At 32.0% G+C, this 27,434-nt stretch overlaps 2 protein-coding genes across 2 annotated transcripts; both read right to left on the reverse strand.

Annotated features, from left to right (window-relative positions):
• On the reverse strand, positions 1–5,690 carry LOC144556194 (regulator of nonsense transcript protein). Its single transcript, XM_078304703.1, has 5 exons — positions 5,588–5,690; positions 5,031–5,097; positions 3,432–4,219; positions 420–729; positions 1–252 (listed from the first exon to the last, which is right to left on the reverse strand). Exons 1-5 carry the CDS (start codon positions 5,591–5,593, stop codon positions 233–235), a joined length of 1,191 nt encoding a protein of 396 aa, XP_078160829.1. The 5' UTR covers positions 5,594–5,690; the 3' UTR covers positions 1–232.
• A 13,951-nt stretch (positions 5,691–19,641) lies between these two features.
• On the reverse strand, positions 19,642–20,768 carry LOC144556205 (uncharacterized). The gene has a single exon (XM_078304707.1). The coding sequence runs from the start codon at positions 20,546–20,548 to the stop codon at positions 19,901–19,903; it is 648 nt and encodes a 215-aa protein (XP_078160833.1). The 5' UTR covers positions 20,549–20,768; the 3' UTR covers positions 19,642–19,900.
• Between the last annotated feature and the right edge of the window lie 6,666 nt (positions 20,769–27,434).

The following is a 27,434-nucleotide window of genomic DNA, read 5'->3' on the forward strand; positions in this document are numbered from 1 at the left end:
TTTACTGAAATATAAAATTTATTTTAAAGTACAACACACGAGTATGTTTGTTGTACGATTATTCTCATATCCTTTTTATAAACACTGACAAACAATAATATATATATATGTACTTATCATATCAATAGCACACGGACCACTCATCTAACCAATTTAATAGTTTACACATATTCTCTCACCAGCCACCTCTCACACTCATACTGTTTTAGCTTAATTTGCCTTGTTGCAACTTCTACAGCTCCAGCACTAGATCTGCAAAACAGTAAGCTAATATCATCAATCAAGATCTAAAGTAAACAGTCTATATATACTACATAAATAGTATCCAAAAATAGAAGAAAAAAAAAAATCTTTATCTATAACTATGCTGTTCTTATTCCTTTTGCAATCATAGAACTTGACGAGCAAGCATTACTTACAGTCGGCATCAGTTTTGATCCAGTGCTCTCTATTTATGCTCGAGTCAGTACTGCCACGATGATTGTCGATCTCAACAAAAGACCGAGCAGAGCAGCAGTTGAAGCTCGGTATGCACACATTTCTGCTTGTGTCCCTCGAAATATCGCTATTTGCAATGCAGAGCTCCATTTCTCCACTCTTTTTCTTAGAGATAGACCTGATATGATCCTTACTAATTGCCTCACATTTCTTGCTTCTTGTACCCATCCATTTGTTCTTACGAGTAGTCGCGGTTTCAGGATACACTTTTCTGTGGAACATTTGAAGTATCTGCACAAACTTGGAAGAACTTATTTTCAAAGGAAAAAAATGAAAATTACTTGTCATTTGGAGAACTACAAATTTTCTCATAATTTAGAGGAAAAAAACTATATATAATAATCACTCAGTTTGTTTGAGATGGTTATAAACTATAAAGGTTAATCATATATATGGCCCTCTACCAGTACAAAGGTACACCTGCCAGCTGCATTATCACATAATTGATATATGATTCTTATTAAGGAGGCATCAAGGTGTCACAAAAATAGAATTACAACACCGACTCAAATCCAAAATAACCAAAGTACAAGGAAACATGAATCATGGATTCCTGTAGTTAACAAACAAGTTTAATGATGTGACATCAAAGCTAATATATATATATAATTGATTGAGGTTGTTATTTAGTCATACTAAACAGTGTTTAATTAGGATTCTAATACCTAATGTCTTTCATACCTCATTTTTTATATCTTTATTTTCAAAGTTCAAACTATCGATCCAAACCACTCAACACGTATGATATCACTACTAAAATATGCTTGGTATGAAATTTTATAATGTTTGAAAATCACTGTTATCGAACGGTCCAAAAACAGTGACTTTGTACCTATCTTAAAAGGTATTAAAAAATTTAAAATTTCATCTCATAACATATTTTAGATCGAGTCAAGATTTGAGTTAGGCTGACAAGTTTAAATCATATCCTATTGGTTAATTATCGGATCAGATTAGAAACGGGACCAAATAATTGGATAGAAGTCCCAATCTAAATGACACCCTTTTTCCTTGTCACACTCTATTGATCAATTAATAAAGCGTAACACCTTTTTTGCTCAGCTGCTCTGCAGTATTTTTTGAAGGTGAGATATCTATAGTTTAATTTTATTTGCTAAAAAGTGAGGCTGTCGCTTGATTTTAAGTGGCATATATAAATTAGACCGTTCCAAATAATTTTAGTTTATCCACACCTGAATTTTCATGACTCTGAAAGCCAAAAGAGATGTATCTAGATCTGCTTGCAGCTTTCTGAGTCCGCATCGTTTGCATTAACTCAAAAGAGCATCTTTTGAGTTAACACATCTCGGCTATCTAATTTCAAACGGAATCAATTCGGTCATAGTTAGGACTGGCAAAAAAATTCGTAGTTTGTGATTCGATTCGGTTTGATTCGAGTTTAATTCGATTCGAAATGGGTTCGAATTAAAACGAACCAAACCAGGTTCGGTTCGAAATTAATTCAAACCAAACTCAAACCTAGCCTGGTTCGATCGAAATAGGTTCAGTTACTTTTATGGTTCGAATCTCATAATAACATCGGCCGTTCATTTATCTGATGAAATTAAAATCCAAGATAGAGAGTCATAATTTAACTTAGCCGACACTCACTCGCTCTCAAATCTCAATAACCTAGTTCTCTCTCCACCTCTCCCTAACTCACTCTCCCTCTAGCTCTAAAATCTAGCCGACGCTCTCGGCGACTGGCTGTCACTCCTTTCTCCGGCCTAGATGACTGTCTCTCCTCTCTCTTCGGTTGTCTCTCATAGTTCATACCAGGAAAGCCGTCTCTGATATATTTTTTCATGAACAATTTTTCAACTTAAAAACACTCATTTCATAGTTCATACCGATAAAAGGAAGCCTTTGTCCCGTGAGAAAAAATTAATGTATAAACTACCGGTATAACTAGGGTTGCTAAAAAATAATTTAGTTCATGATTCGATTCGGGTTCGATTCAAAAAATGTGTAGTTCACAATTAATTCAATTCGAAATGGATTCGGTTCAAAACGAATCAAATTAGGTTCGGTTCAAAATTAATTCAAATCAAACTCAAACCTAGGATAAGTTTGGTTCGGTTCGATTCGTTGCCACCCCTAGTCACAGTCTATAATTCATGAGCCTTTTAATATTAGTATGGATTTAAACTATACGAATCTTAAAATAGATCGAACGATCCAGATGCATTAACTCAAAAGATTCTTTTTTTGAGTTAATGCAGAGGATACGATTTCCAGCTTTCTACCTATTTGCAATCCTTGAGACCAATTAGAAGTTGGCTTGGTCAATCAGTGTTCTTATCTGATGAACTACAGTGTAAATTTCCGATTCGTCGTCCCAAATATCGTTGTGTTTGCAATTTAATTTGACATGTCTTGGGTCGGATTTAATTCAAACACAGGCTAAAAACTGGAAAGAGGTGCTTCAAGAGGAAGGGGCTCCAAAATAGATAGTTCACAAGTCAAGGGATCTAAAATCTAAAGAGGTTATTCTAATAGCACTTTTTGTTTTCTGGAGAGAGAGATGCTTTGAAATTTTTAGAAAAGAATCCAAAATAGTGGAAGATTTAGCAAGAGAAGTGAAACCCTTATGACTCAATAATATTGAGTCTTTTTTTTTCAAAATTTTCATGTAATTAATTTCAATTCGAAACCAACTTCGTGTTTCTCTCATCAATAAAATAAATAAGGACTAGCTCCTTATTTTTTGAAAAAACATAAATATAATGATGATATTGAATGTTATTTTTCCATATTGTTCATGCCCTGTAAGAAATTTAGTTCGAAGAACGTCAAAACTATAAAATAAATCATATTTAATGGTGTAATTTTAATTAAGAATCAAAGCAATTAATATAATGGAACCATGAAAGAATAAACACATTTAAGCCCTTCCATATTAAGATTTATAAGCATTTGTAATGAAGACTAACCTTTTGGAGCTTATTATTAGTATCGGCCGTGGTTCCTGAACCCCGGGACCCACTGCGCAGTCCAATGATCTTCTTTAGACCAATCCGAGCCGTCCATCTCTCCTCCCCTTTCTCTCGGCCTCCATCCAGTTCCTCCCCGTCTCCGTCCCCAGCCTCCTCTGCCAGCTCATCCATGCGACTCCTCATAAACAATTCCCCAAGCGACGCCCGCTTCTCTCTCCCTCCTTCACCCTCCCTCGCCATCAAATCCACCATTGGAGACCCGAACAAAAAGTCCTGAAGCGGGCATGCCGAGATGCCACTGCTAGGCCTTGCTGACGACACCCGATTCTCGCTTCCATCTTTCTCCTCTGCTGCAGCTACTGCTGCTAATGCCTTCTCCAATTCTGCCGTGACTGCCAACAAGTCGCTTTCTGTTGTTGCTTCCGCGGCTTTTTCCGCAATCGCTTCCACCATGGCTGCCACTTCCTTTACATCTTTCGAGTCTATTGTTTCTTCCGTTGCCTCTGTCTCTGTTGTCCGCAAGGGATCAAAAGATAGAGGAATTTCTGTGTTGGTGGTGGCATCGTGTTGTTCTTCTTCAAAAGAGTTCTGGGGGAAGAGGCCGAGAGTGCCGATGGAAAGGAGAGTGCTCGGGTAAAGGTCCGGTGTAACATAAGATGTGTCGGTGTAATCTGGTGGTGTTGGAAAGGTAGCAGATGTGAGGCTTGGAAAGGCGGCGTTGTTTTCATGGTGAAAAGGCGGCTCGTCAAGAGAAGGCCGGCCGGCCAGGCACGAGCATGTGCCGGCTACAATTACAAAAGATGAATATGAATATTGCATTATTATATAAGAAAATTTAAATAATTGAATTAAGATATTCTAGCTAGCTATCTTCCAGATGATAATATTCTAAGAAGATCAATTGGTCCTGCTTTATTTGTTTTAGGAAAATTTATGTAATATTAATTTACACTTGATTAATATGGCATTATTGTTTAATTCCTCTCAACTTATCACTGTCAGTAGCTTTGTATGACATGTATATATGGATTGAAAGGACTGAGCTGATAGTGTCGGTAAAACAGTCACGCGCCTCCTTAATTCCTTTAGTTTAAGCAATTCAATTTGCATAAATAAAAATTACAAAAAAAATATTATATAATATAGTAAAAACCTAGCTACTAGTCTATGAAAGACTTAATTATGAGTAAGAACAAATTAAATGCGGAGAAGGAAGAGAGAGAGAGAGATGCATTCACATAATTTTTTTAGTTTAATTCAATTAGAGGAGAAGAATAGAAAAAAAAATGTGTTATTTTTCAATTTAAAAGGATAAGAAATATGATATTTTAAACTTTTATTTCTTTTTTTCGTTTTTTTTTCCCAACTTGATCGGAAGCAAATTAATTCTCAGTTTTCAAATTTGGAAGCTAGTTTTTAAAAATTAATATATACTTCGGTATCATATGTTGATCACCTCCTCTAAAATGTGGATGGAGATAAAATTGTGTATACGTACAAAAGTTGCTACTCATTGACCTTGTGTGTGTGTGTGTGTATTTCCTAAGGTTTTGTTCTAGTACTTAAATTCTCACAAAATAATTAAATTGTACATACCGCCAGTAAAGTCCTTGAACACATCACTGGAGTTCTGTCGAAACTTTCGATGCATCCAACCAAGTATCTGAAATTTAATCCAAGAATTATATTTGTTAATCAACTATATACATTTTGTTAATCCATATATTTTAGTAACTTGTTTTATATGACAAGGTTAACTTAAGTAATTCATTTTTCACTTACAACCAATATTGAGATCAAGATAGAACACTGACCTGACATAGAAATAGATATCATATCATCTTAATTTGGAGAACTCAAATTAATACATTGATATAGTAACAAGTTCTTTAATGTAAGGAAATTAAGAAACAGATAAAAACTCAATAGTGATAGATAGATAGATAGATATATATATATATAGCAAGGAAAGAAAAGAGATGACAACAAAATGAATTAATCTTTGTAAATAATTTTTATCAATGCAAAACAGTAGGGATGGCAGTTGCCTCCTTACCATCAAAAAAAAAAAAAAAATGAATTAATCACACGTAACAAAATATATATATATAAATCAAGAAGAAGGAATAAAGGAAGGCAAGTAGCTAGCCAACCTTCATCTTTGCTGGGAACTCTTATTGCAGAGGGCCAAAAGGAGAAAGTAGAGCATAATGAATAGATAACAAGTTGGAGTTTATGAAGGCAGAATCTAGCTAATAAGTTTGCAAGTGCTAAGTTTGCAACTACTGTAAAGAGAAGGTTGATAGAGAGAGACACAAAGAAGGTTACAAAAGGTATGAAAGAGCCAATTCATACACCATGTGGTCAATATCTCAATGGCTTTCCATCTGGCTATTCTCTGCATGCATGTACCAATTGCATTAAACTGCATGCATGCTGTTAGAAATTCAAGGGGGCTATATATATATAAACTTAACACAGAAAAAAAATTGGGGACTAATTAATTAGAGTTAATTTATGTGAAATATTTGAAAATCTTGAGTGAACAGCATGAATTTAAATTATTAGTACTTTATAAAACCAAGAGTAATGGTTTATTTAAGAGTTAAAATCAGACTCCTCAAATAAAAATATTCGTACGTACTTATGCAATCAAAATAAAGAAATGAAGTTACTAATTAAATATATTTGCAATTGGTATCTGTGTGTGTGTGTGTGTGTCTATATATATATCAATTTATAAGAAACTAATTGACTTTTAAAAAAATATGGCTTCAAGCATCCATTGATACAAATTCATGAATATGAAAACGATCGAGATTCATGATACTTCTACATATATCTTTTTTTTCTTTTTTTTGTGACAAAGTGATTATTCTCCATTTAATTATATTGATTAATTATGAGTCCTTCGTTCAGTAAGTTATTAATCATATAGTATGATAAAACATCTTGCCTTAATGTCGCAGTTGCATTCGAAATATAAGATATATATAGCAATAATAAGTTCAATTATAATTAGTATATATATATACAACCTAGAATTTCATTTGAATTAATTATGGGAGCCTAGCTATAGTAATTCGATATATTTGTAGAAAGATTTCAAGTGCAGTACGTCAATCTTTTTGGATGAAGATAAAATTCATATATTATATTTTGTGAAAAAAATGAAGTATTGCGTTAACCTAGCTAGTTTATATTATTAGAATATTTCAAATGCAATTAATCAAACGTTATGTGATGAAGATAAAAGTTGATCATGAAGTTTATATAATAAAAAAAGTTATATGTGTTTTCGGAATATAAATATCTTGAATGATCGAGTATGTATTAAATATTTTTCCTCAAATTATTCACAATAATTGACCAAAATTAAGCTATCTTAATTTCTTGCAAATCTAATTGTAAAGTAATTATAGAGAATCCCTGCTGGCCTATGATCCAGCGTTGCCTCAAGAGACCAAATAATGTGAGCAAATGGGAAAATGTAGGCCCAACTGCCCAAGCATGTTGGGCAATTAATCGTATAATATTAATAATGCTGATATATCTGTGTGTGTGTGTGTGTGTGTGTGTGTGTGTGCATATATTGTACAGTATAGGAAGGTCATAGGCTCATAGGCGCCAGAGGTCATGGGATATCTCATGCATGGCCTGAGTTTACATGCTTAATTCATATATATATATATATATATATATATATATATATATATATATCTGTGTGCAGCTACTTTTCGCACGAGTGCAATGGCATTCATTGATGACAGAGAAGAAAAGAGCATGGGTGCAACAAATGACGACAGGAAACTGATGATAAGAGAAAATAATTAATTTTTGTCTGTGTGGTGATATATATGTCCATCCGAATCTTTTTGCTAAGTTAATTACAGTATATGTCCACCCGAATCTTAGTGCATACCCTTTATTCCTTTAATAATTTGTTCTGTATTGCATTTGGTGATGATCAGAATCCTCTCAAGCGCTGAAGGTGAGCAAAACAAATCAGACGGCTGAAGCAGCAAAAGTAGGGGTGTTAAAGGATACAAATAATTGCGGATACGTTTACGGATCATTTTTGTATATGGTGAAAAATTGACGGATACAGATACAGATAATTTCATGAAGGTGAATATCCGTATCCGTATCCACAATTATCCGGATCCGAAATTACTCCCGACCAATTTAGACTTCATTGCTCCGGATAGAAGTTGTTATATATTATCTCATATTCATTTCAGTTTTGGTTGTAGTATAAATGATAATACGATATGGTTTTCAATTTAATCTCTTTTTCGCTGATGATGGTGCTACAATAATGCAATTTTATTTCCTTTTTATCTCTATTTCTTCACTCTCCATTATTTTTCATTCAAAACTTTAGCCCGTGAATGTAGTATATTTTTAATCTCTGTTAAAAAATTATCTTCTTTTTCGATTTTGTATAGGTTAAATATTATCATAAGTCTAATGATATTTATATAATATGTGTCATATATACTACCATATTTAATTAATTAAGTTGAAATTTCATAAAGAATAAAGAATCATCACATCATCAAATTGTTATCAGAGATCACGATTAAAGTTAATTAAAAATACATAATCATATAAATTTTCTATTAACATGTGTTTTAATTTTTAGATAATTATTATTTTCATTGATATATTTGTTTCATTGATATATTTTCATTGATAGTAAATGTAAATGAAGCACATGAATGATAAAATACAAGTAAATGGATACAAAAAAGCACAACCCAAAAGGAGGAAATTAAGGCTTGAAGGTGTGAGTTGATTAGATGGGCCAACCTTTCTCACGTGAAATGGGCCAACACCAAACAAAAGTTTCTTGACTTTCCTCAAAAAAACAACAAATCAGAAGTGTGCACTATTTTGTCCCCATACCCTCCTCTTAATATAATATGATACCTTAATTCCCAATGTTTGACATCATATTAATTATTTAGATTATCACGTATATATATATACTAATTGATTACCAAGCACGTGGTGGACATGTGATAAATTTAATTAAATTAAATAATGCTCATGCAATTTGGTATGGCGTTATATATTGGATCCTGTACAACATAATTTTACGGGGTTGTTTGGAAACACTTATTAATTTAATTTATGGTGGTTTAAGAAATTGATGTTTGTTTGGTTGTCCTAATTTATGAGTGATAGCTAAAGAAACTTAAAAAAGAGGTAGAGAACTAGAGATGCTTTAAAACTTGAACAGAGAATTAAGATTCAGATAAGAGGAGACTAAAGAAGATAATCTTAATTTGTGCTAAGAAACCGATGTTCGGTAGAATTAGGCAGCTAAAGAAACTAAAAAAATATCTCCTTTAATTTTAAAGAGCCTTAAAGAAGCCTTGCCGAACATAACAGCTCCTTTAATAGCAAATTATTGGATCCAATTAATTATTATTTTTCTGCATAATATTATAAAATTATCTTTGTATTTGTCATTTTGGAAGTGGACGAATTGGACTATATAATTGTTCGCATTATGATATGAGTATATATATAGCTCTGATTTTTATATGATATTTTCATGGGTAATCATACATATATAGACTACCCTATCAAGTAAAAGATGGGACCAAATGACCCAATAAAGCTAAGCATGGATCTCCAAAAGGTGTCGTGTAGTAAGCTATGTAATGAAATATACATGCATGATGCATGTGGCTCTAGCTACCTCCCCAATTCCCCTCTATCATCAAGCTGTAGATCTCAAGATGATTAATTGGCAGCTCTTGCTCAATTAAATTTCATCTCTCTTTTTAAGGTTTTCAAATAAACAAAATGTTAAATGAATTGGTACTCGGCTTTGAATAAAATATACTTGTTTATACTTATACTCGTATCTAAATCTCACAGAAATTATCATGATCAAATTGCTTAATTTAATTTTCTATGTATAAAATAATGTTTTCAGTTATCAAAAATCATAATAACTTTTGTCAATATTTTAATGTCATTAATATAATTTACACATCTAATGAAAGACTTTTAATTTATTAAACTTTTACAATTTTACTTGTTCTATTTGCTTAAATTTTATTATATATTAATTATTAGACTTTAGATTATTATAATTGATACAAAAAAAACTATTTATAACTATTAATCAGAAATGTACTGATAATAAGTATCTTGTAAAGAAAAAAAATGCAATTTTCCATAAATATCTTTATCAAATTAGAAATTTTCATAACAATTCTCACAATACAATCAAATATTCATTTTAGCATATTCTCATGACTCTTCCGGACATTCAAGGATACGGGTTTTCATAAATTTATCTGTGAGTTATCGTACCCAAGAAATATCATCCTACACAATTATGTAACAATCAAGTAGGCACTTTCTGCGAGAGTAAAAAATGTCTTTCTGTGACCGACAGAAAGGTATTTTTTCTATTAGCAACAAGAATATCCACGAGGGTATACCGACAAATTTTTGGTTCCATTAAATATCTGGATTTTTTTAATTTTATATTCAAAGTTTAAGATTTACCCAAAATATTTTATAATTTTGTACTTTATTTTGTACCAAATTAAGAAGTAGAACAATACCTCTGTGAAGATTAAAAAAAGAAAAAGGTAGAAAAATAAATGCACCAAAACTTTATTTTAACTTTAAGATTAGTATTTTTCAAATTTATATATTTGTTTGTTTGTTTCCTTTTATGCAGAGTAATCACCAATTGATTTAGAAAATTTGTAAAGTGTGCTAAAGTATACTAATCATGTTCAGCAAACCTTCTTAATTAAGAGACATAGGATTAAAGATAATTAATCCTCTTACAAAGATCAGGACTATTAGATGAATAGAGTACCGTTCCATCTTCTCACTCTCTCTCTCTCGAAATAGGCTAGTTGTGACTATTAGTCTCTCTCCTCCCGCTGCCGCCATGAGGCCACAACCCCATCCTTTCTTCTTCACCTCCGCAGTCACAATTCCTCATTTTTTTTCTCTAATCTCTTTCATCCACCTCATCCGCCACCAAAGACATCTTTGATCCCTCAACTCCCTCATCTCCTCCCTCTCTCTCGCGCGCGCGCGCGAGAAAAATCGTATGTATTGAAGACTTGCACTTTGAATCTCTTAAAGAGTTCATATAAAAATTTGATACATTAGATATAAAGACTTAATATGCTAGATATAAAGACTTGCACTTTGAATATTTAAAATACATGATATGCTAGATATAAAGTTTTACTGCTATCAATAAAAGTTCAAAAGCAATAAATTTTTTTAATATTTTACACTAGCTAGTCTTATTTTTGAAACAAAATATTTATGGAAGATTCCAAATCCAACTAAAACCCAACTAACACTAGCTGTCCAACTTTCATAAAGAGTTGATATGTCCAATATTTATAAAAACTTGATATATTAAGCATAAAAAGTTAAAAACATAATATGTTATGTATAAAGACTTGCACACGTCAATTAGTTCTACTCCAAAACAATTATAGACTGATGCAACAAACTAGTTGGACAAGAGAAAAATTAATCTAAATTCAAACTTGGGCAAAATTAGCATGCCATATTTTTACTGAAACTAACAGCAAAACTTACAATTAATGAAGCCACTAAAGTTTCACAATAATGAACAATCATAAGATCATATTTAAGCCACTTTAGTTTCACAATAATGAACCATCATAACTTTTTTTATACAGAAATATTTCTCTAATAGATAACTATCCAATAAAAATGATAACAAATTCATATATCAGTTACCGTTGGATTTTGTTTCCAAATAAGAAATTCAAATCATAGATTATGACTAACTTGACTAATTATATGTTTTCATTCCATATGAGTAAGATTAATGATAGCATAAACATAAAACTCGCCAAAAGACTTGTTAATTAATTTGACCTCAAAAGATTTGGGAATAGTTCCAAGTTGATCTTGATTGTATTCTATTTTTATTTATTTTTATTTAGATTAGGAATTGTAATGGATTGGGCTGGACCAGGTATAACATTCAAGTTTGGGCCCATCTGGATTTTTTTTTTCCTCCAAATCCATAGCCCTTCTTGATACCAAATCATACATTGTGAATTCAAATTTAATCACACAATGCATTATGAAAATTTGCACCTTCACTGTATTTAATATAAAATAGGTAGTTTATATTCGCAGGAATTTTGCGATGATTTTGTAAACTTGAAGAGGAGCCGAATCCAACGAAATCGGCCTGAATTGAAGCTTCCAGTGCATAAGACAAGGTCACAAGGAGCAATCAACATAGAGACAATGTAAAATAGTAAAATATGAATGATGGCAATCAATATTGTATGATACGAGACAGGGCAGGACGTATCAATACGAATGTATAAATGATGGTTGATATAGAAATTTTTGCAAAGTCTACTCCTTTGTGATAAACAAATAAATATACTCAATAATTAATGTGAGAAAAGTTTGTGGCATGGTCTAAAGAATTTTTGGACCAAGGCACAGAGTAGATTCGCAAATTATTTGCGAATAATTCAGATTTGAGCAGCATGCGAATTAATCAGCGAATAAAACGTCATTTTGCGAATTAAACGAATTATTCGTGAATTATTTGCGAATTTTACTTTTATTCATGTTAAATTCACAAAAATTCATCGCGTCTTGATCTTGAAATATGAAGAAATTTTGAAATCATAAGGTATTCATGTCTTTCTAGACCAGCTGAACCATCACATGTTACAGCCCCAAAAACTTTTTCAAGTTCTTGGAATCCTCTCCAATTTAAAAAGAATTCATTACATAATTAACGAAGATCTGAACGGTTAGATATGAAATTAATAGTTTAGATCTTTTTAGAACCATCCAACTAAAATTTGAAAAATAGAAGAGGAACTTCAAGTGTTAAGCATCTCTGACTAGATAGAGTCGGTAGGATTTAAAGTTTAAACTTAATCTTCTGTGTCCCTTTTTGTACATAAAAAATTGTGCTCAAGGAGGGTTTTGATAGCCGCCACCCCCTCCTCCTCATCCTCTCCTTTCATCCAACTTTATTATTTTCGCTTTTTTCACCTCCAACACAACATCTCCCCAATCTCTCGATTCTACTTTCTCGAATGGAGAGGAGAATGAGAGAGGGGAGAGAAACCGAAGCCGATCGGAGCTGAGAATGCGGTATCGTCAGAGTTCGAAGCATAGAGTCATCTCAATTGGAGCGCGATGATGAGTAGATTCGGCCATTGTCGGAGCACGACAGCGGTCGAAGAAGCGGATCCAATCGTGAAGCAAGATGGCTATTAAAGAATTGCGGTGATCAACATCTTAATTAGAGCATGACGGTAAGTAAATCTGATAGCCGTTGGAGTGCGGCGGTAGTTGAAGAAACGAATCCGGTAGTGGAACGAGATGAGAATTAGAATACTATATTAATATAGAAGATTTATTGAGAATGAAATAGTTAATTTAGAAATTACAGTAATTTGACCCATTGTAAATAAGTTTTTTATCAATGAAATTGTTAGTTGGTATTTAAACCACTAACTTTGAAAAAAAAAGAAATTGTGTTCAAGTTGCTATCTAAGTGTCAAAATTTCTCAATTTTTTTATAAATACCCAAAAACAAAACAAAATCACAATCTACCCAATTTTTGAAAGAATCTCGGAAAATACCCAATCCGATTACTCAACAACCGGATTTTCAATTTCTTTCCGCTCACTAGGTAAGCGGAAATATTGGGAATTTCCGGTTACTGGGCAACCGGAAAGAGGTTCGGTTACTCAGCTAGTGAAAAGTTGATTTTTTTATACGGAAAATTTCAAAATAGTGTATAAAAATTTAGAAAATTTTAAATAGTGTAGAAAAATTTGGAAAATTCTAAAATTGTGCCCGAAAAATTTAGAAATTTCTAAAACGGTCTAGAGTAATTTATAAAATTTCAAAATGGTGTAGAATAAATTAGAAAATTTGAAAATGGTGCCCAAATAATTTAGAAAGCTCCAAAATAGTATAGAATAATTTAAAAAATTTCAAATTGGTGCCCGAATAATTTAGAAACTTTCAAAATGGTGTAAAATAGTTTAAATTGCAAATTTAGAAAACTGCAAATTGGTTCCGAAATAGTTAAGAATAATTTAGGTAATTTAAAATGGTTTAGAAAAAATTATTAAAAAATTTAAACAATTTAGATTATTTATAAAAAATTACTTTGCTCTTCTTTCTCTGTTTGAATATTTTCTTAATGTGGGAGATAATTTTTGTTTTTGTTTTAATTGGTCTGAATAATAAACTAATTTAAAAAATAATAAATAATATAATTTTAGAAATTAAATAATTTACAAATTAATTATAAAAAAAATACCTTCTTTTTTTTCCTTTCTCTCTTCCTTTCTGTTTTGATATTCTTTGTTTTTAAACAGTTTAGATTATTTATAAAATACCTTTTTATCTATTTACTAGCATATATAATTTAATTAAAAAATATATCAAATAAATAAACACATAAAATAGTCATGTATCTAATATCACTGAATATGAAAAATATTGTATAAATATATACATAAAATATTAAAAACTATGTAAAATATATACATAAAATATTGTATAAATCAATATTATCATATATTATTAATAATAAACTATGTAAAATAGTAAAAAAATAATTTTATCATAAAAATATAAAATTTAAAATAAATCAAAATCATAATAATAAAAATACCTCTTTTTTTTTCTTTTTTTCTCTTTCTTTCTCTCTTCATTTCTTTTTCCGCTTACCCAGTGAGCAGAAAGAAATTGAAAATCCGGTTGTTGAGTAACCGGATTGGGTATTTTCCGATATTCTTTTAAAAATTGAGTAGATTTGGTAATTTCGTTTTGTTGTTTGGTATTTATAAATATTTCGGTAAAATTTCTCTTATTTAGAACTTAGTTTTCTAACTTTTTTCTGTATTTTTTCCGAATTACATCCGAATTATTCTCGAATCACAAATTTTTTATCCCCACGGTCTTATTTTTTTTTTTTTTTTTAGAGATCTTAGTATTTTGAATTGAATAATTTTGTGAAAAAAAAGTTTTCTTATTTAGAGTGTATGCCAAAAAATACGAAGTGATGTCGTAAATTTTATAACTTTGATTTTTTTTTTGTGAACTTTGATTTTATTTGTCAGTTGGATATCACAAGTCTAAATATAACACTAATTAAGGACTTGGCATTTATTATGGTTTTTATAATATATGTATAATATATACATGCACGCATACACACATACACACATACATATACATATACTAGTATTTTGATTTAAATAATTTTGTGAAGAAAAAGTTTCTTGTTTAGAGTGTATGCCAAAAAATAAAACATTTGGATATATTTATGAAGTGATGTCGTAAATTCATATAATATGCAATAATTTTTTTTTTACGAAATTGATTTTCAGTGGTTCGTATAAAAGTTATACAGATTCAATTAATTTTATGTATAAATATTTTCTTATAATTTTGAACGAAAATTTTAACTTAGAATTTTTATTTTTTATTATGTATGTACATATATGTTGATGAATGTCCTTTGGAGATGCAATGTGTTGGAGATCTTTAACCAAGAGACATCATGTCATGGATCACATGCATACTTTTTTTTGATATGTTGGATCTAATACGCCTTAGTTTGTATGAAATTTCTAAGTTATAAAATGTTGTATCTATTTTTATAATTCTTTTTAATAACAAGAGTGAGTCTATGGTACTATGCATATTACGATTTGTTACCGTGCTACGGCTTTATATTCGATTTTTCAAATTCTAACGGTCGATCCGAACCGTTCATCTTGTTTTGCATATTAATATGTGTTTGGAGACCAAATTTTACATTTTTTGAAATTTTTTTACTATTTTTTTAGATTTATTGAAAATCACTGTTTTTGGATGGTCCAGAATTTTCAGATCAAGTGATTTTCTAAATATCTAAAAAAATAGTAAATTTTTTTCAAAAAATGTAAAATTTGGTCTCCAAACACATATTAATATGGAGAACAAGATTAACGGTTCGGATCAACCGTTAGAATTTGAAAACTCGAATATAGAGCCGTAGCACAGTAACACCCCGTGATATGCATAGTACAATAGACTCACTCTAATAACAATCATTAAATAACTTAAAATTTTTGTTTTTTTTTCAAAAACATATACAACTTTTTAAAAATTAAATGCACTAGGAGGATGACAATATTTTATGTATTTACGTAGAAGTGACTTTTGAACTGAGATCAATAACTGAGAATCCAAGCATTTTTATTTCTTTTCCAATAACACATAAAGAAATATATTACTTTTTCTTATAGCCGCAAAAAATCCGGCACGAAAAATATTGATCCGGATTATTTGTAGTAGTCTTTCTAATAAATCAAATTATATAGTATTACATCTATTTTCAAAGCAATATATTAAATATTTCTAAAATTTCAATACAAAAAATAAATAAATTATTAATATTTCTATTTTAAAAAATCTAAAAAATGAAAAAAAAAAATTGAAACCACAAAAAAAAATTGCAGTTTTTTTTTTAAACCATGGTTCTGGAATTCTAAAACCGCAAAAAAAAATGTGTTTTAGATTGAATTACTGCAAAAAAAATTTTGCAGTTTGGGTAGATTTTGAAATCGTGCGTAACTTTGGTTAGTTTTTAAAATTTAATTCTTTTTTTGGATATTTATAAAAAATTCGGACATCCACGGGACACTATTGCCATTAATATTTAATTTGTACAAGTCCGATCGACAATCTTATTTTGTTGGTAGTAGTGTTGTAAAAAACATCCGTATAGGCCGATTAATTGACTGATTAGTTGTTGGCGGTGACCAAATTATTACAGGTTTTTCTCGATGAATAAGCCGATTATTACCAATTATGACCGCTTATTTTCGATTAATTGCTTGATAGTACCTTGTCCGTCCGACTAACGCATACCGTTATTTACAACACTGGTTGGCACTTGGCACATAGGATAACTACAAGTTTTGAAAAGCGTAACACAACAGCCAGTTAATCACTGCATAAAGTTCAAATAGTAATTACTTTAAAGATTTTGTTAGTTTAAACTAGGCTCGAATTTGGATTTTCTTGTAATATTTTCACACTGATTTCCCACAGATTATTATATATTTATATTAATGGATTCATATCACCTAAGGTAACTCAAATTTTGAGTTTGGATCCTGACAGTCTGGTTTATTTTGATACGAATATTAAAAAGATCATGTGCATTGCATTCTATTTTGAATCGTATTTGTCCAAATTTTAAAGGACGGTTCGGATCTATATTGATCTAGCCTTTTACTTTTATTTATTTATTGATATTATTGTAATAGTCATGATTATCTTCTAGTGAATCTGATTAACTGCTGTTCTTTAAGTTAATTGAAGGTTTTAATGGTTGATAAACTTGGATGTACATTATTTTGTTGACTGTTTCTATCTTTGAATTATCTGTTAGTGTTTTGTTGTTTCAATGCTTATATGTAATTGTAGTTTATTTTAGGATCTTGATTGTAATTTTTTTTTTCTATAGTATTGTATACTGTAAGAACTTGAGCTGCACGTGAATATCAACTTCTGATACTTTTATGCAGTTTTTTATTTCTATGAAATCGGTGAAATTATTCATTTTTTTTTAAAAAGAAGCAATAATCATGATTATCATATGTGCAACACTATGTTGGTACTTGTTTTTCTGTCAGTACTTTGCTTCACTTTTTATTTTATTTTATAAAGCACTATACTTTTTTTACAAAGTATCAAGAACACTCCGCTTCACTTTACAAGTATCAAGTTCTGTTTGTAAATATTTTTTAGGAAATTAGGTGTGCTTAGGAATTTGTCTGAACAAAATTACAAATAATTTTGAAGGTCCAAAAAAGAATTCCAAATCACTGTCTAACACTCTTCCTTCAGTCTCTCTCTCTCTCTCTTCTCCTCTCCTCTCCAATTCCAATCCGAACTATGATCTTTCTTTTCACAAGAAAGGTGTGAAAAGACAAAAAGCTTCGGACAATTTTTCGTCAGATTTTGTTGTATCGCTCTCACCGGAACAAAACAAATGCCAAATGTACCACAAATCCACAATAGAATTAACAAAATTAGCCAAGTGTTTATCAAGAGAGAAATGGATATTTGATATTTTCAAGTTTTGGAGAATAGACGACAAATTTAGCCAAACCACCACATGTCAAATGAAGACTGGCTAAATCAAACCTTCCCCGGCAGCTATCTGCTAGTACTGCTACTAATTACGTGTACAATCCAAAGTCCACCTTCCTCTTCAAGTCTTACCTCATCCATTCCACTTTTGACTCCACTTCACGTCAGCACGCCAATAAACTATACATATATACAGAGACGATGATTTAACTGCATGACTTTGTTGTTGAATATGCTATATATTTTGAATAGAGCTAGGGTAAGTTTATCAGATTTTTTTTTGTGAACTCAAGTCTAAAATTTATCGAATCGCATAAAATTCAATACACAACCTATATCCGAATCAGGGTGGCATTCTAATCGTAATTTACAAGAAACCAATGGCCATTTGCCAAAATGATCTAACCGAGAAAGAAATTGTATATACACCGTCCTCGGCCCAGAGCGAGGCATTAATTAACATAGCGCCTCCCTAATCTAACTAACTAATCCACCACATGTAACTAACCCTCTTAGTTAATAGGATAATATCTACTCATCCAATAGGTTAGCAAATCTTGTTTAACGCAATTTCTGCATAAAGAATTAGCGACTACGCAATTAAAATACATTATCAAAGTCAAATCGTATTGTCTATCTATCCAATTTTCTATTTCACATAGATGATAAGATATACACAGTTGAAAGCTAAGTTCCTGTTAGCATAAACAATGAATTAAAAAAATAGATCACACGTATGAATTGAATGCATCTATTTCTATTTTTTCTAAATATTTTTCAATCTTTAAAATACAAGTCCGTAAACACCCGAAACCCTGGTACTGGATTGTTAATGATCTTATTATTGGCAATTAATGACCTACCTAGGGGCTAGGGCTCTGAAGAAGCATTGTTTTCCCTAGTGAAGAACTGATTTAAATTCCCAAATTTGATTCATTTTAGGGCGTGTTCAGCGTTTAAATGGGATGGGGAATGGGAATGATAATTGAACTGATTTTTACTGTGCTCGTGGGAAAAAAAAATTCAGTCTGAGTGAATTTTTTTTTTCCCACGCGCACAGTAGCGTACCGAACATGCCCTAAGATTACTGGATTGCCTATGCACTTGGAAAACAAATGGAAAAAAAATTTCCAAAGCTTCAAGATTTTCAACATTTGGTTAATAATGTTTTCCAGTGGAATAATTACCGAAAAAATAATCTTCTTAAAATGCTGCATTAACAACCACGTAAACTTAAAATGCAACACTACCGAATTAGAAATAAATCTGAGCCAGCCACCATATACATTTCCATAAAAACGCCAAAAAAGAAAAGAAAAGAAATAGCAATGCTACTATGCTAGCATAGCATAGTTAATAACCATACATTTGGGTTCAATTTGAAAATTGTTGTCATCATTATAAATCAATTCGAACAAAATCACCCAATTTTTCAAACATGTAGAAAAATGGTCACTGTTAGACTATACTAACGAAGCACACAAACAATTATTCTAAACAAAAACCAGACAAGTTCTTGCCACCCTATAAAATACCAATATCACCATCACAAATTCAATCCAAAAATGACATACAGCGCCATTTTTGGAAAAATTGAACAGGCAACTCAAGCAGCAGAACTTAGCCGAAAAACATTTACAAAGAGGTCCCAACACACTACGCTCCAATCCAATACTGCCATACAAGTACAATTAATATACCCAATTTGAAAAAGAAATTTCAACCGAACACCAATAGAAACAAAGTGAAACTTAAATTAGCAATTTAAGACAAGACAACGAGAAATAGACTAAATTAACTACTCAACATACTATTTGCTCAATTTCTTAAGAACTAAGCAATGTATCTTGTTGAAGATTGGCTCTTTTCTATTTCCTTTTGGTAAAAAGGATTCCATCCTTTTCAATTAAAAACTTCAGAACCCCACCAATTCACCAAACTACACTAACTACAGCAAGAATCCATATATAAAAAAAAATACAAATATGCACACAAAATGGGGATTAAAATCAACACACTGGAGAAATGATATGCAAGAAAAAAAAGAAAATTCTAATTAACTATTACTATTTGGACTACATCAGCTACAATAGCCATAGATACTGCAAAAGCAACTGCTATATTATCAGAGCTACCAAAATTTACAGAAAGGACCAAAGAGAAAACAAAATAGCATCCCCATAATAATCAAACAAACCAACAACGAACTGATGACACCATGTTTCTAACCCCCTTCTCTTTCCAAGAAAGAAAGGAAGAAAAAAAAAGTACCTTTGAGCAGAGCCGGACTTCAGGCTCCAAAAAAACGGAAATTAAATATTCCCATGAGGTCCACCCAGCTTTTCCTCCTTTCACCTCCACCGCTCACCGCCCCATCAGCGGTATCTTCACCGCCTTCCTCTCCTAAAACCTTCTGAGCATCTTCTTCTTCCAGCATCTCAGGCTCCGTACTCTCACCGCTAACCACGGTCTCTTCTAGAACCTCCTCTTCCAGCTCACCAGACTCTTCTGGAATCTTCTCTTCCACTTCACCCTTCTTGTTTTTCTTCTTTCCATTATTATCAGTCTTTTCATTTTTCTCTTTCTCGACTCGAGCCAGGTGCTCTTCAAAGGCATCAATTGCCTGGTCGATGATCCCCTTGTCGGTTGAGCTGTTCCACCTTGACCAGAAGCTCTTGTAGCACTCGAAACAGCCACAGCCGATCATCGGACGGTGAGAAGCCGCCGCCCTTGGCGCCACGTGGCACTTCATCGACCTTGTTATCAGGTAAGCCAGCACCTCCTTATCTTTCTCCCCCAGCGCCGCCGTCTGAGTATGGATGTCCGCTGGTAGGAGCTTCAGTGCCGAGGTGACATCGCCGGAGCCGGAGCTGGCCGACGGACCGGGGGAAGGATGCACTTTCCCCTTCCCCTTTCCCTTGGGGTATGGACCCTTCATCGCCTGAGTTTCTCTCCTTCTTCGCCCTCTTTCTTTTTTTTTCTGATTCTTTTGAGACTGAAATGTAGAAAGTTACTAGGGTTTATCTCTTTGGTGAAGAAGAAAGAGGAGGCAGTAATCTCTTAGTGCCTTTATTCTATGGACCAGTTCACCTCGAGTTGGCTCTTTCTCTTGATTGTAACAGACAGGACCCACAATTCAGGGAATATGATGGTCTACATTAATATTTACATCAGGTCTAGGAGACCTTTACTTTTGAGAGGACTTGTCGCTGTTAGGAGAGCTGAGTGACTACTTTATGTCAGGTGTCTTGTTAACTGGTTAGAATATTTGGTAACCGGCTATAGCAAGTGATGAGTACCGAGCAAGTCAATACGGACGGTCCAGACTGTTTATCTGATAGAGTACCCTGCTGTCCCCCGTAGGTTTGTTTTTTAGAGCACATATCCTATGAGGTATCTCATTTTTTGCGTGATAGACGTGTCCGGTCTCTATTCGGGGATAGCGCAGAGGCCTGTATTATTTGAGCTTTGAGATTCGTACAGAACGTCATTGAACGATTGAAATTGCCCAAAAGGTCACGCAAAATATGAGATATCTCAGAGGATTGGAATTCTGTTTTTTATTGGAAGGATTCTGAGTTGCCTTAGGAGATCGGCTACAGTTGAAACTGTGGCAAACTTGGATCATGTCTTATAATTGGGCTGTTGGATCAAAATTGGACGGTGACTATCAATCATAAAATCTTCCTATTGTACAACATATAACATATAAACTGTATCGTTTAATTTTGATCGGATGGTCTGTGCTCGACTATGCAATACATATCTACGAGCAGATGCGGACTCCGCCTTTCCGGAGCAGCTCTACCAAAGTAGTTTCAATAATATCTTGGAGGAGATTATTAACAGAGTAATTTTAACTTTATACAGCGCAAAAATACTGTGCAACGTTCTTTTATTTTACAGTCCGTGCGCTCATGAAGCTAAAACTGCTCTGTTGAAATATTTACCCGATTTGACTAATTTATCCTTGAGGAATCGTGTCGCACCACTAAAAGGAATGGGTAATTAAAGAAAAACGGAGAAAAGGTTTAAAAAAATTTATAAAACTTTTTCGTGTTTGGCGCCGTGTGGGGATTGTTTTATCGAAGCTGTCCAATAAGCGTTCTTTGACAAGGATACCCCCGATAAACTATTAATTCCTTTTCTATCTAAACAGCATTTTAGGAAAAATTAGTTTGGCATGATAAGGCAGTAATCGTTTGATTATTTTGGTAAATTCGTCTTGGAAGCATAGTGACAAATGAATTATTCGGGTTCGGTTCGGCGAGATCAAAAATTCGTGATTCGGGTATAATTCAGGAATGATTCGGAATTATCCAGATCAGAAATCTCAGTCTTGCAAGGGAGCAAAAAAATAAAAAACCAAAAAAATAATTGTTCTTGAAAAAATTCAGGAAAAATTCGTGAATAATTCGGAAAATTCGGAAAATGTTCGTAAAATTCGGGAATTATTCGGGTTTAATTCGGTCAAAGTTCGGTCAACCGAATAATTCGGTGTTCGGTTCGGCATCACTCCAAAAAAGAATTAAACAGGTATAATTCGGGTACCTTGTCACTATGCTTGGAAGTGGTAGGCTTAAAAGCATAGGTCAAAGCTAAATTGAATGGGGTCCATCTTTTGCAAATCCTCTGACCAGTTCAAAATTTCAAATAGATGGTTTTGTTTCAGCATTTTTTACCTTCAAGATAGGATTTCCAAAAATAGAAAAAAAAATTATGGTTTACATTGTATTATTGTATATATTATATTATTTATGAGAAAGCATGCTTAGACGAGCAAGATGTAATTAAATCGAACATTGCAAGGTGGGATAATTTTGTATTGAATATTAGGTATTTTATACTGATAAAAGATTATTAAACAAAAGAAGTTTAATAAATTGTGCCAACGTAGTTTTCAACACACAAGTCATCATCAATGGATGTGGCCAAGTTTTTCAAATGCTTAAGACGAAGAAAATTACAAGCCAAAAGGAAGAACGACAAATTATTCACCGAGATGGTTCACCAGATCAACATCAAACAAGGCGTAGCACAAAAGAATTTGACTTGTTTTGCTTTCCTCAGTGAAATTCCCAGTGGTAGAATAAATTGTTCAAGTTCATATATTGCCAGAATCGAGTATCTAGGTTTAATTAATTTAATTTATTTTATTTATTTATTGTGTCATTTTTTTTTAAATAATTTGACTGATGCATTTTTTTGTGTCAATTTTAATATATTTTTTATTTATTTTGTGGATAAATCGATTGGTTTAAGTTGATTTTTTTATAAATTAAATTAAATTTAAATATTTCAAGAAAACAAGTATACTGGATTTAAATGAAACAAGCATACTGGATTTGATTTTTATGAAAACAGCTCCACCGATTTTGTAGATCGGTGGAGGCAGTTTACTATCCATGCAGTAAATATGATGGAGCAAAAAAGTTTCTGTCTCCATCTATCCACAGAATCAATGGAGCTGTATTTCATAACAATCAAATCAACATGTTTGTTTCGTTCAAATAAGGGCCTGTTCGGCGTGATAATATTCACGTGGGAAAAAGAAAATTCACTTAGACTGAATTTTTTTTTCCCACATAAACAGTAACTTTTCAGTTCCTATTCCCACTGGGAACGCCGAACACGCCCTAATTAAATTTGATGTTATTTAAAAAAAAATCGTTTAAGTTAGAAGGCAGATCGAACTGGGATGATAATTAGATTAGAAGAAAAATCACTGTCTCCAGTTGTAAAATACAGAACATAAAATATTTCTAACGATCTCTTATATTTATATCATTTTCAATTAAAGAACTCGAATATATGCACACAAGAATATCAAATAAAGACAGAGAAAAAAATACACTACTTTTCTAACTTTACTCCAACTTTTTTCGGATTCTAAACAATTTTTATTCAATATATGATTAGTATTCAGCTGAAAAATATTAATGCTTATTAACAAAAAGTTATTTTCATTACAAAGGTTAGCTTAAACCACTTGGTAAAAAAAAAAAATATAGGTATAAATTTGAAAATAATTTGGATCCCGCATGGTCATGGATCAGTATCCTCATTTCATTTAAAAAATAATTAATATAGGTTATCTTAAACATGTGGACTACAATAAATTCAAAATAAAATCAAAATTTTGAACCATGAAGGCATGAAAAATTTAGTGGTTGTTACATCAAACTACACAGAGTAGTTGGAATATTCTTCGGTCCTTGTCATTATTACGGCACCTATATATTAAGAGACATCAACCATATAAATTTTCCTTTTTTAACTATTGAACACTCCACTGTAGAGGTGAAAACGATATGGATAATATTCGATCCGTATTTGATTGTATTTGATAAGTATTTGAAAATTTACATGTAGATATATGATATATGAATATCTGTGTGGATAAGAATACTGATATGGTGTTACGTAGAGTGGAAAAAATGTGCCGTGCTGTGACTAACACGCTATGACTTTGGCCTCGTATCGTGCCGTGTCGTAACCAAGTGAACAGTGACCCGTGCCGTGCAGTATCGTGACCAAAATGTCAAGCACGACACACGAGTCACGACGTGATTCATGTGCCATGTCCAAACTTTGTCACATTTCTCACATTTAATTATTTTTTCATAATTTAAGTTAGTTTATTCAAATTTTACCATTTGATTAAGACCTAACGATCCTAACTACACGTGACTCGCATGATTACGTGCCGTGTCGTGACCAAAATGTCATGGGATAGTCACGGCACGCGACACGCGAGTCACGGCACGGAACAATAACACGTGTCGTGCCGTAACTGTGCCGTAACTGTGCCGTTCTGTAACGGAGCCGGCTCTGCCGTGCCATTTTTCCACTATAGTTTTATGTTTCAATTATCTTTATCCGAATAGTTGATATATACCATATATTTTAATATATATTGTGAAAAATTTATTTTATTCACCATTATAATTAAATAAATATTACGAATTTTAATATTTTTTATATTATTTTCATAAGTATCGGATCTGATCCGTATCCGTATCCGTCTAATATTCACTTCGTATTTTTTATATTATTAACTCGATCACTTCGTCTGATATTCACTTCGAATCCGCTCCGTTTTCATCTCTGGTCCACTGCAAATTTAAAAAAAAAAATATACTGAACACTCAGTTTTAACTTTTAAATAAAAAGGGAGATTCAACATGATATTTTATAAAAGCGGACTGCAGTGAGTTAATGGTACTATGAATAGTGTAAATTAGCTCATATTATGAATCGCTTCCTTAATTTTTAAAATTTAGACATTGTATACTACAATGCATATTACAAATTGATTCATATTATAAATTTTTTTTGTTTTGTTTTTAAGTTTTAAATAGTCTATCTGAACTAGGGGTGGCAAAAAAACTCGTGGTTCGTGGCTCGATCATGATCCACATCTGACTCGTTCGCTAACAGCTCGTTCGTTATTGGACCGAGCTGTTAACGAGCCAGCTCGTCACTAACTCGATCAAGGCATAATCAAATTACTGTAAGAAACAAGTTTTATTTTAAATATTATCAAATAATGAATATATTTGTATATTTATCTTTAAACAATTTTTGGCCTTTTGATCTTATATAAAAACTGAACTCAGAAAATTTTAAATTTTCAACAATAAATATTCTGGACTTAGCTGAAATTAGATGATATTCTCACTGATTAGAATTTAGAAATGTGAACTGACATAATACAATGAGAAATTAAATATTAAATAGTTAGATAACTTAACCTCTAATCTTTATTCAAAAAAAAAAATATTATGATGATAAACTAAAGGACCCGATGTAATATTTCAATTTGTTATTTTCAAATTAAGAGTGTATATTTGAAATAATAAAGTCACGATGAAATATTTACCCGTTGAGATACATCGAGATGAGCTTTTTTTAAACATATCAGTATAAAATGCTGCAATCATTAAGCATATATCAATAATGAAACTCAGTAATTTTTTTAATACAATTTTTTAGTTCAATTTATTTTTTATACGATATTTTACCTGTTTTGCAGCGTGTACGTGTGTTGTTCATGAATTTTTCATAACAGTATAAAATGCTACAATCTTTTTCTTCTTCTTTTATCATATTTTGAAATAAAGTCAAATTATCTAAATATTTAATATTTACAAGATATTTTCTTCTTTATACATTGAACTTGTAATTTTTTACACGTAAAGTATTATTTTAGGAACATTTTTCTTTAGTGGATAACCACCTGTCCCCTGCATTTTAAGTTTTAGTGGTGATTTATTGGTACCGATCAACTTTGCCCCTATCTGAAAAAAATTTTGCCCCCCTTTGAATGCTTTATTTGTAATTCAAGTTAAATTTAGTGTTAAAATGAAAATAATTTTTTTGAATTATAATTGGTAATATTAATTATAAGTTATAGGATCAGAAATTATAAGTCAGAGTATTGAAAAATATAAGTCAAAACATTGTTTTTTATCGAGTATCCAATTAGTTAATGGGTTTAAATCCGATAAGTTATTTAAATCTTATTTGATATTTTTAGAAACATAAAAATACATACAACATAAAGGTACGTACCAGTCCATAGAGAAAGGGTACAATAAAATTACAAAACAAAATATAAAGTCATCACTAATACAAAATATAAAAGCATTGCTAATACAAAATAAGTTCAAACACAACTACTAGAAAACAACAGTACTATCAATAGAAGAAGTACGGCCATTTTTATTAATAACCCAAAAAAAAAAGTTTTTTACAAAAATAACCTCAAAATCTGATTTTTTTCAAATATAACCAAACCGCCAGGGTTGCTGGCGGTCCACTTCTATAGCGGACCGCCACGATCCCTGGCGGTCCACTATTTTTTTTTTTTTTTTTTTTTTTAGAGATCTGATTTTTTCTTAATATTTTCATTTGTGAAGTTTTAGTTTTTTTTTGTTTAGGGTATTTGGGGTATTTGTCAAAAAATTAAGGACTTGGCCTTTATTAAAATTTTAAATTTCAAGTTCTGACAGCTTGGGCGGTCCACTAGGGACCAGACCGCCAGTATCCCTGGCGGTCCGCTAGCTGTCTTATAAGCACACTTTCTCTCTCTCTCCAGCACACAGTCTCATTTGTTAAACCACAGAGAAGAAAGAAAGAGCGATTTTGGCGATTTTGAAGCAATTTTAGGCGATTTAGGGGCGATTGCTACAGGTATTTTATTTTTTATTTAATTATTTTATGTTTAATTTTTAATTAATAATTATTATACCCGCAGTATGTAAATACTATAAATTAGTCTTTAATTAATATTATAATTAACTTTTAAATTGCAAAAAATAATGAATCTATTATACTGTAATTCTTATGATTTTTTTTTTTAAATGTAGTTTGTTAAGGAAAAAATGTTGGTTGCACTGTACGTGGGCGGTAAGCTAACTAAGGGTGTAGAGGGCGTGTATTACTCGAAAGATGCCTCATTCGGCTTGCAGGTTAATGAAAGAACCACATTTATTGAACTTAAGCAACTAGCATACGAAAAGACTGGTGTAAACCCCAACCGGTATGACTTAGAATTGGCTACCCGAATTGACACACAACGGGCTGGGGCGGGTAAACCTTACTTTGTGAGTTTTCCTATAACAGATGAGGAGTTGTGGAAGGCTGTGTACCAACAATTTGAGTCTAGGGGGGTCGCGATGATAGACTTATATTCCAGGAGGGTTCCCCAGGCCGGGGCTAGACCTTTTAGTGCGGCTGGGGCTGGACCTTCTAGGGCTCCCCCTGCTGGACCTTCAGGTTATGACAATTCGGCTTATGACAGCCAGGGGTACCACCACTCC

The sequence above is a fragment of the Carex rostrata genome, chromosome 1, assembly GCF_964058835.1.
Source record: "Carex rostrata chromosome 1, lpCarRost1.2, whole genome shotgun sequence".
Taxonomy (NCBI): domain Eukaryota; kingdom Viridiplantae; phylum Streptophyta; class Magnoliopsida; order Poales; family Cyperaceae; genus Carex; species Carex rostrata.

Bases quoted from the DNA above. Each gene is read 5' to 3' on its own strand.
- LOC144556205 (XM_078304707.1), bottom strand. From the start codon at position 20,548: ATGAAGGGTCCATACCCCAAGGGAAAGGGGAAGGGGAAAGTGCATCCT.
- LOC144556194 (XM_078304703.1), bottom strand. The intron at 4,220-5,030 runs GTATGTACAATT...TTGTAATTGTAG, and splicing joins GTTCAAGGACTTTACTGGCG to CCGGCACATGCTCGTGCCTG. The intron at 253-419 runs GTAAGTAATGCT...ACTGTTTTGCAG, and splicing joins GATCAAAACTGATGCCGACT to ATCTAGTGCTGGAGCTGTAG.